At 34.8% G+C, this 10,120-nt stretch overlaps 2 protein-coding genes across 2 annotated transcripts; both read left to right on the top strand.

The window, feature by feature from the left end:
* Positions 1-1,349: 1,349 nt before the first annotated feature.
* Positions 1,350-3,261, top strand: LOC136416806 (tigger transposable element-derived protein 4-like). Its single transcript, XM_066402163.1, has 3 exons — positions 1,350-1,688; positions 1,826-2,702; positions 2,981-3,261. The coding sequence occupies exons 1-3, from the start codon at positions 1,668-1,670 to the stop codon at positions 3,259-3,261; spliced, it is 1,179 nt and encodes a 392-aa protein (XP_066258260.1). The 5' UTR covers positions 1,350-1,667.
* A 4,499-nt stretch (positions 3,262-7,760) lies between these two features.
* On the top strand, positions 7,761-9,828 carry LOC136416929 (piggyBac transposable element-derived protein 4-like). Its single transcript, XM_066402372.1, has 2 exons — positions 7,761-7,888; positions 7,942-9,828. The coding sequence occupies exon 2, from the start codon at positions 7,945-7,947 to the stop codon at positions 9,826-9,828; it is 1,884 nt and encodes a 627-aa protein (XP_066258469.1). The 5' UTR covers positions 7,761-7,888; positions 7,942-7,944.
* Positions 9,829-10,120: the final 292 nt, after the last annotated feature.

The raw sequence follows: 10,120 nt of genomic DNA, 5'->3' as shown, positions 1-10,120 counted from the left end.
GTGATTTTCACGTCGAAGACCAACATAGCGGTGGAAGAAAGAAGGTTTTCCAAGATGCGAACTTGGAAGCATTACTTGACGAAGACTCGTGTCAAAGTCAACAAGAATTGGCACAATCATTGGGAGTGACTCAACAAACAATCTCAAAACGCCTCAAAGACATGGGAATGATTCAGAAGCAAGGATATTGGGTGCCGTACGAGTTGAAACCAAGAGATATTGACAGGCGTCTGTTCGCTTGTGAACAGTTGCTTGCAAGGCAAAGACGGAAGGGATTTCTGCATCGTATTGTGACTGGGGACGAGAAATGGGTTCATTACAATAATCCCAAACGCAAAAAGACTTGGGGATATCCCGGCCATGCTTCCACGTCGACGGCCAAACCGTCTATTCATGGTTCCAAAATCATGCTCTGTATTTGGTGGGATCAACTCGGCGTAATATATTATGAGCTGTTGCAACCAACTGAAACAATCACAGGTGCTCTTTATCGAACCCAATTAATGCGTTTGAGCCGAGCATTGAAAAAGAAACGGCTGCAATACAACGAGAGACATGATAAAGTGATTTTGCAGCACGATAATGCTCGACCCCATGTTGCGCAAGTGGTCAAGAAATACTTGGAAACATTGAAATGGGAAGTCCTACCCCACCCGCCATATTCTCCTGACCTAGCTCCTTCTGATTATCACTTGTTTCGATCCATGGCACATGGGCTAGCTGACCAACACTTCCGGTCTTATGAAGAAGTAAGAAATTGGATAGAATCGTGGATCGCTTCAAAAGATGTCCAATTTTTTCAACACGGGATTCGTATGCTGCCCGAAAGATGGGAGAAAGTAGTGGCCAGCGATGGACAATACTTTGGATCCTAAAGGTATAATTAGTTTTTTACAATAAAATCGCGAAATTCGGAAAAAAAACGGCGGAAGCAAAGTTGTACACCTAATATGTTTTCTTCTATTTTATTATTATTAAATTTCCGAAATATAAACACATTTATGCACCATCTACGATTTCTTTATTTTCTTCGGAACATATAAACAATCAGTCGTTTGCAGATTTTTTAAGATGAGACAATTACGACGTGTTCCTATATGTTTAAACTAGTGCCGATTGAGCGCCAGAAAGGTACAGTCGTTTGTTCATAGTTATTACGTCCCCAATAAATATTATTTTGCTGTTTGTTTAAATAATCTGAAATCACATACAGTAATGTTCGCTTATAACGAACCCGCTTATAACGAACTTTCGGTTATAACGAAGTAATCTATGAAGTACGAACTCAAGTACATTTAAACGTATGTTATTTTTGTCATTTATAACGAACCCGCTTACAACGAACTTTCGCTTATAACGAACCTTAAATTTTTAGAAGAATAGAAAAACTTTACGGTTATAACGAACTTAACGCGGGATTTTACCGAAATCCCAAAGAAGAAAAGTAAACAATTCTCGGGGAAAGTCCAAAATCGTTTGAAGCAAATTGCTGACACAAACGACACAGTTGTTCCAGTATATTGATAGCGTTCAAAGAATTCGTTCGTTAAAAAAATCATGAGTTATATCATTAAAAAAAAAAACTTAAAGCTTTAACTTTAAATTGTAAATATGACATTGTTAAACGGTTGCAGAGACATGCCAAACAGAGTGAAATTTGTTCAGAAATGGGATTAAGTAAATCAACGGTAAGAACAATAAAATATGCAATGTTCACAGATATTTTTTTTTGTTATTCCAGTAATTTTCCGGCTTTGTAATAAATTATGTAATTTGAAATAGTATTAATACGAATTAAAATTTGACTATACATATGTAATTTTAGGTTGCAACAATTTGGAAAAATAAAGAAACAATCCTAAAAACCTTCGAAAGTGGACAACATTCAAATGTAAAAAAAATCAAAAAGCCCAATAATTATGAAGTTGACCAAAGACTCTTAAAATGGTTTTCTCAACAAAAAAATAATAACGCAATTGTTAGCGGTGCTATATTACAATCAAAAGCTGAAGATTTTGCAAGTAAGGTGTCCGGAAACCAGGAACCGAAATTTAATAGAAGCTGGATCGAAAGGTTCAAAAGAAGGCATAATATTACGAGTGGAAGAATTGCTGGAGAATCGACTTCAGTTGATATGAACATTGTAGATGACTGGCTGCAAAACAAATGGCCAATAATTAGGTCAAACTTTAAGGATGAGGACATCTTCAATGGAGATGAAACCGGTTTATTCTTCAAGCTTACACCTGATAGAACACTAAAGTTTAAAGGGCAAACCTGTGAAGGTGGAAAGCTTTCCAAAGAAAGAATCACTATATTTGTTGTAGCGAATTTGACAGGATCCGAAAAAAGAAAGTTATTGGTAATTGGAAAATCTAAAAACCCTAGATGTTTTAAGAATATTGTACAATTGCCAGTAACTTATAAGTCCAATAAAAGGGCATGGATGAATTCAGAGATTTTTATAAATGCATTACGTGAATGGGATGAAGAATTACGCCGTAAAAAAAGAAAAATCATATTGTTAGTGGATAATTGTCCGGCTCATCCCGATGTTAAAAATTTGATGTGGATTACGTTAGTGTTTATGCCACCAAACACTAGTTCTAAATTACAACCCATGGATCAGGGTGTTATCCATAGTCTAAAGAGTCATTATCGACGACTCCTCCTCTCGGAAATGATATCTTGTATGGATAGTGGTAAGGAAAAATTTATTATTACTCTTTTGGATGCAATACGCTTTATTCATATGGCATGGCAAAAGGTGTCAAAGCAAACGATTAGAAATTGTTTTCGACATGCCGGTTTTCTCGAAAATGAGAATTTTGATTCAGATGATGACTTACCATTAGTCGAGTGGCTTAAAAAAATCAATGCAAAAATAAAACCGATATTCAAGAGGATTTTCTTCAAACCAACAACGATTTTCATGAATTTGTTCATGTGGATGACAATCTTGTGAGCGTTGAGTTTTTAGACGATAATGCCATTATTGCGTCTGTGTCTTCTGCATCTGACACTTATGATGATGATGAGGAAGACGAAGATGCAGCATATGAGAATAATGAAATAATATCCGTTCCTACAACCACAGAAGCACTTCGATATGTTTCTAGTATTCGTCAATTTCTTCAATCGCGAAATACTCCACAAAATGTTCTCGATGGAATAGCCCATGTGGAATCACATATAAATGAAATTCATTTCACCACAATAAAACAAACCAAAATTAGCGATTTTTTTCTTTCTAATTCCTAAAAAGTGTTGTTAAATTTAACAAATATGTATTATTTAAATTGGTTACTAGTTGAAGAATGTTACTTGTTGACTTTTTTAAAATATATATGTATGTAAATAAAGTGAGTTATGTATTAATTAAAAAAACAATCATAACACCATTTATTGCTTATAGCGAACTTCGGTTATAACGAACTATTTACTACGGTCCCTTGGGGTTCGTTATAAGCGAACATTACTGTATTTGGTGTAAATTAACTTTTTTATTTGTGTGTCAAGGAGTTTATTTGACTAACAATCTTAGTTGGTTTGAATTTGTGGCTTTTAAAGAGAAGATTCTTTGAAAATGGGAAAAGTGCACGAAATTAACACTGATACGCGATTTGCCATTGTCACTCTATATAATGAAGGTAAATCTGAATATGCGATTGCATCTCAACTTAAATTATGGAAAACTTGTGTCCATTCCACAATTGTCCGGTACAGAGAAACTGGCAGTAATCGAGATCGTCCACGTTCAGGAAGACCAAAAGCTACCACATCTGGTGAAGATAAGTTCATAGTTGTCACTAGTAAGCGGAATAGGCATCTAACAACACCAGAAATTCGCGTTGAGGTAAACAAATCTCGATCCAAACCAATATCACTAACTATAGTGAAAAGGCGATTAAGGGAAGGTAATTTGTTTGGTTGCATTGTTATCCGAAAACCTTTATTGAGGCCTCAAAACAAAAACAAACGGCTGCAGTGGGCCCTTACCCACAAAAACTGGTCGGAAGATGATTTTAAAAAAGTTTTTTGAACTGATGAATCGAAGTTCGAATTATTTGGATCAAAAAGGAGAGTGTATGTTCGACACGGTGCCAAAGAAAAGATGATGCCAGATTGTGTGGCACCGACCGTAAAGCATGGCGATGGTTCCATTATGGTTTGGGGTTGTTTTTCGGGTCATGGAATCGGTGAATTAGTCAAAATTGAAGGAATAATGAAAAAGAAGCATTATAAAGTAATCTTAGAACAAAATGCCATTCCTTCAGGGTTAAAACTAATTGGCAATGGGTTTATTTGTCAACAAGACAATGATCCCAAACACAGCTCGAAATTATGCAGAGGAACAAAAGGAGACCGAAGGAGTGTTGAAAAATATGATTTGGCCACCTCAGAGTCCCAACCTTAATTCTATCGAGTTTTTGTGGGAGGAGCTCAATAGAAAGATTCGGGAACGATGTTCTTCATCACGTGACGACATGTGAAGGACATTACAGCAAAGCTGGAACAATATTTCACAAGAGACCATCCATAAATTAATTGCTCGGATGCCTAGACTTGTCAAAAAAGTGATCAAATGTAAAGGAGGATTTTTTGATGAAAACTCAGTTTGAATGAAATTTGTGAATTTGTTTTTTACTTTTTGAAATTTAATTTTTATGTTTATTTGTTAGATCTTATAATACATGTTAATTTAACTTTATGCTTCATATAACTTTGTAGTTATTGTATAGTGTGTACGGTTTTGATCGTTGCTTAGATTTAGTGTCTTTTTAATTAAATTAGCAGCAGTTTCTGTTGAGTTAGCAATAAATTAGTTTTAAGTGTTGTTCAAATAAAGTTAATACTCACTGAATCTGACTAAAAAAAGTTTTCTTCCTAAATGTTTAATATCACTTAAAAAATAACACCCTAATCAGAATCTCAAGGGTGTATGGTTTTAGTTGTGATACACTATACATTATAAAAGGTAATACTTTATTGTTGGCAATATTTAATATGTGATAACAAACATTATATTATTTTATCAAAATACTTTTTTTACTAACTGTACGTAGAAATTCCAAATTTTTCTAGTTCGTTAATTTCCTTAACCCGGTGTTACATACATGGGGTTGAAAAAACCTCAGCCGTTGAACATTGTTTTGGAAATAAATCAAGCATAAAGATACATACAGTAGTGGCCAAAAGTAGATGAACACCTATAAAACATAGCATTTCTAATAATTTATACCATTAAGTCTCTATAGAATCTAATATTGCTATTCCGCCAAATAACTAATAGAATGCTTTACCAAAAAAAAAAAAAAAAACAAATAATGGGTTTCTTATCAAACATTGTTAATCTACATAGAAATAAAAAATAGCTCTGGCCAAAAGTAGATGAACAAAAACTTTTAAATATTTTTGATATTTATCGATTCGGTTTTAAACGTTAGTATCTTGGTGGACGATAGTAGTAAGCCACTAAAATAATTTATTAAAATGCCACGAGGTGTTTATGTTTCTGAAGACTTAAAAATAAGAGTGTTAGCTGCGAATAATGCTGGAGTGAGTCAAGCACAAATTGCAAGGCAATTTCAGCTAAAAAGATCCACTGTCTGCATGTTAATTAAGAGGTGCAATCAAAGGGGAGATACCACAATTAAGAATAAGTCGGGCCGTCCTAGAAAAACTGACCAAAGACTAAATAGGGCCATTAAGAAGATGTCTATGCATGATCCCTTTCTTTCATCTAATTAAATAAAGACCAAAATAGAAGAAATTGGTTTGCCTTCTGTCAGTTCTAGGACAATAAGACGTAGACTAGTAGAGGCTAATTTGTTTGCCAGAAGACCGGCCAAAAAACCTCTGCTGTCAAAGAAGAACGTTAAGGCCCGATTACAGTTTGCAAAGGAGCATCAAAATTGGACTGTAGCGCAGTGGAAAAGGGTTTGTTTTAGTGATGAATCTAAATTTAATATGTTTTCATCTGATGGCAATGTGGATGTAAGACGTCCTCCTAACACTCGTTTATTGCCCAAATATACCAGACCAACCGTAAAGCATGGAGGAGGATCAGTGTTAGTTTGGGGATGTTTTTCTGGGTACGGTATCGGTCCACTTTATAGGATCGAGGGAATAATGGACCGATTTATCTACAGGGACATATTAAAAACTCACATGTTACCCTATATCGAGGAAGTTTTGCCGGTCACGTTTATTTTTCAGCATGATAACGACACCAAACGTGCGTCAAAGATAGTTAAGAAGTTTTTAGAAGATGAAATAGTACCTGTTATGACATGGCCCTCGCAGTCACCGGATCTTAATCCAATAGAAAATTTATGGGAGATCCTAAACAACAAAATTAGGACAAAAACCTATTCGAATAAGGACCAATTATTCATAGCATTACAAGAAGCATGGGCGAGCATGGATCCATCTGTTATTGAACATCTCATAGCGTCAATGCCCAAGAGATGCAATGAAGTAATAAAAAATAAAGGATATTACACAAAATACTGACTAATAATACTGTCTCAATGGTTTAGTTAATAAGAGTTTATAATATTTGAAATTATGTTTATTTTGTTCATCTACTTTTGGCCAGAGCTATTTTTGTATTTCTATGTATATTAACGATATATGATAAAAAATCCATCATTTATTTATTTCTTTAGAAAAGGCACTCTATTAGTTATTTGGCGGAAAAATTATATTAAAATTTATAGCGACTTGTGGTATGAATTATTAAAAATGCAGCGTGTAATACGTGTTCATCTACTTTTGGCCACTACTGTATGTACAGTATTGGCCAAAATACTTGGAACTTTTAAAATTTCCGTATTCCTAAAATAGCTCTGTTCTAATGTGAACAAATTTAACATGGCCAATATGCCTTGATATCGTTCAACAACAAAATGATAGTAAACATTTCTAGCTTGCATTCTTTTATAAAAAAAAATAATAATAATCGTATCATGTTGGACAAAATAGTTGGAACTTTTTTCTTATCGGATTTAAAGGGCATGTTTTGCATATTTTATGTATTTTCTTGGTCAGTTTGGTTTGATATCTGAATTAATTATAATGGCAAAAGGAAAAGCCTATTCGATTGATCTTAGAAAAAGAATTATTGATTTTTATAAACAAGGTATTAAACAAAAAGATATTTCCACGAGATTAAACCTGCGGAAAAATACTGTGCCGCGAATTATCAAACAATTTCAAATAAATGGTCATGTCATCCCGAGAAAAAGTACAGGCAGGCCTAAAAAGACAACTGCAAGACTGGATAAAAAAATTATCAACCTTGCAAATAGTGATCCGTTCCAGTCATCCTCAAAAATTTTGCAAAAAATTATGGCCGATGGAGATCTTGCAATATCACCGAGAACTATTAGAAGAAGGTTAGTAGAAAATGGCTTAAAATCCTATCGTCCAGCTAAGAAACCATTGTTACGGACGAAGAACATCAAAGCACGGTTACAATTTGCACTTGAGCATCTTCACTGGACAATACAAGATTGGAAAAAAGTTCTTTTCAGTGATGAATCGAAATACAACCTGTTTTCCAGTGATGGTATAGTCCATGTAAGGCGTCCAAAGGGCCAGAGACTCAATAAAAAATATATTAAGCCTACTGTTAACCCTAGAATACTAATGTATCGTAAATTTTACGACGCTCGGGTTTCTTAGTCCGAATTCGTAAGGTTCCGTTTGATCCTGTGCCGCCTACTTATCAGTACCTTCCTGATTATTGCGAAGCTAAACGTCGATGAAACGGTATCTTGCTGGCTAATTGTTTCATGCGTCTAATAGTGTGATCGTCGTAAAATTTACGAGTGATTAGTATTTGCGTAAAATATTTACGAAAAGACAAAAATTAGTATAATCGGTAAAGCTTGGTTTTTCATGTCTCTTTTTTGCACTAACGCAGTTTTTTTATAGAAAATGGCATCCAACAATAGGCCTTTGAGTGACAAAGAACTGCAAAATGAAATTCAAAGAATTATGAATGGCGATTTCCAAAATGATTCATATTTAGAGTCTGGTGATGAAATTGATAATGAGTGGGAAGAAGAAGATCGTTTGGAGGTTGAAAGTAAATCAACTGACAGTAACATTAGTGACTTTGGGGAAGAAGTAAACAATGAGAGAGATAATGTAAACGGGACTAATTTAGTTATTGCTAATCAACCTTTGGACAATCCAATATACGGAGAGAGTAGTACATCATCTGAAGAAAATATTCCGTTATCTATTATAGCGGCTTCGTTAAAACGAAAAAGGAATATAATAAAACCAAAATCAATAAGACTAAAAGGAAAAAATGGACACAAATGGTCCACAAAATTGCCGCAACTATCAAAAAGGACAGCAAGAAGAAATATAGTCCATTTCATATCAGGAAGTAAAGTTGGTGGTGAAGTGTGTTCAGAAATTGTTGATTATTTCCTGCTTTTTTTTTCGGAGGATATTTTGAATAGAATTGTTGTTCACACCAACGAAGAAATTGCCAAACAGGCAGAAAAGTATACTTCTAATACGCCTACCATATCTATACTATCTAAAATGGAACTATTGGCATTGTTTGGTATTCTAGTAATGACTGCCGTCAAGAAGGATAACCATTTGAATGCCAAACAAATGTTTGATAGCACAATCTCTGGCTCTTTTTATAAAGGATGCATGAGTTGTGAGAGGTTTATTTTCCTGGTAAATTGCCTACGATTTGACAGCAAGAAGACAAGAACGGAAAGGTTAAAGAACGACGCATTTGCTCATATTCGTGAAATCTGGAATACATTCATCGAAACGTGCCGAACATCATATACTCCTTCATCATATTTGACGATTGACGAACAACTCTTGAGGTTTCGAGGCAGATGTCCGTTTAGGATGTATATTCCAAATAAACCTTCAAAATATGGAATTAAAATTGTTATGCTCTGCGACTCTTCCTCGAAATATATGATCGATGCCAGTCCTTATTTGGGAAAATCCACGCACACAGGAGGGTTACCATTATCTAACTATTACATAAAAGAGTTGACTAAATCTGTACATGGAACAAACCGAAATATCACAATGGACAATTGGTTTACCTCCGTTGGGATAGCAGATGAACTATTGAGTGATCCATATAAACTTACCATCATTGGAACAATTAGAAAAAATAAAAAAGAAATCCCACCCGAAATGCTTGAACTTGCAAAAAGAAAGCCTCAATCCTCAATGTTTTGTTTTGACAAAAGTAAAACTTTATTGTCGTATATGCCTAAAAAAAATAAGCTAGTATTACTGCTTTCCACTATGCACGAAGGGGCAGAAATTTCGGAAATAAATAATAAACCAATAATAATCTTGAATTATAATGAGACAAAGTCCGGTGTGGACACATTTGATCAAATGTGTTCAAACATGTCTTGTAGCAGGAAAACTAGACGGTGGCCACTATGCATTTTTTACGGAATGGTAAACACAACCTGTGTCAATTCGTATGTATTATATTGTTGTAACAATTTGAAAAATGGTGAAAAACCCCTTCGTCGATATCAATTTATGATTCACCTAGCTCACCAGCTTGCCAGGCCTTGGATGGAACATCGACTAAGTGGTACAACTTTACGCCGCAAACTTCGACAAACTATTCAAGAAATCCTCAAAATCGAAAAAAGATTTGACAACGCCACTCAAGTAGAAGGCAAACGTACCTTATGTTACTATTGTCCCAGCAGGTTAAGGCGAATGACGACCATTTACTGCACTCATTGCAAACATGCTATGTGCGGCGAACACCGCGGGAAATCTTGCACGGAATGCTTACAGGATTAAAAGTGATTAAACACCAAACATGAAATTATATTCCTTAGGGACCAAAGAGTATAGGTTAACTTTTGTTTCAATTAAAAAAAATTTTTTTTTATGAGTTTTTCGTATTTCTAGGAAAAGTCGTAAAATTTACGACACATTAGTATTAACGTGTGATAAAATCACATTAGTATTCTAGGGTTAAGCATGGTGGCGGTAATGTGCTGGTTTGGGGATGTTTTTCTTCGTATGGCATGGGTCCCATTCATCGCATTTGTGGCAAGATGGATCGATTTATGTATCGTGACATATTATG

Source organism: Euwallacea similis, chromosome 25 (genome assembly GCF_039881205.1).
Source record: "Euwallacea similis isolate ESF13 chromosome 25, ESF131.1, whole genome shotgun sequence".
NCBI lineage: Eukaryota > Metazoa > Arthropoda > Insecta > Coleoptera > Curculionidae > Euwallacea > Euwallacea similis.
This window is presented reverse-complemented; position numbering and strand designations above follow the sequence as displayed.

Excerpts from the sequence above, each read along its gene's own strand:
- LOC136416929 (XM_066402372.1), top strand. The coding sequence starts at position 7,945 with ATGGCATCCAACAATAGGCCTTTGAGTGACAAAGAACTGCAAAATGAA.
- LOC136416806 (XM_066402163.1), top strand. The coding sequence starts at position 1,668 with ATGGGATTAAGTAAATCAACG. Across the intron at positions 1,689-1,825 it reads TGGGATTAAGTAAATCAACG|GTTGCAACAATTTGGAAAAA; the intron begins GTAAGAACAATA and ends ATGTAATTTTAG. Across the intron at positions 2,703-2,980 it reads GATATCTTGTATGGATAGTG|ACGATAATGCCATTATTGCG; the intron begins GTAAGGAAAAAT and ends TTGAGTTTTTAG.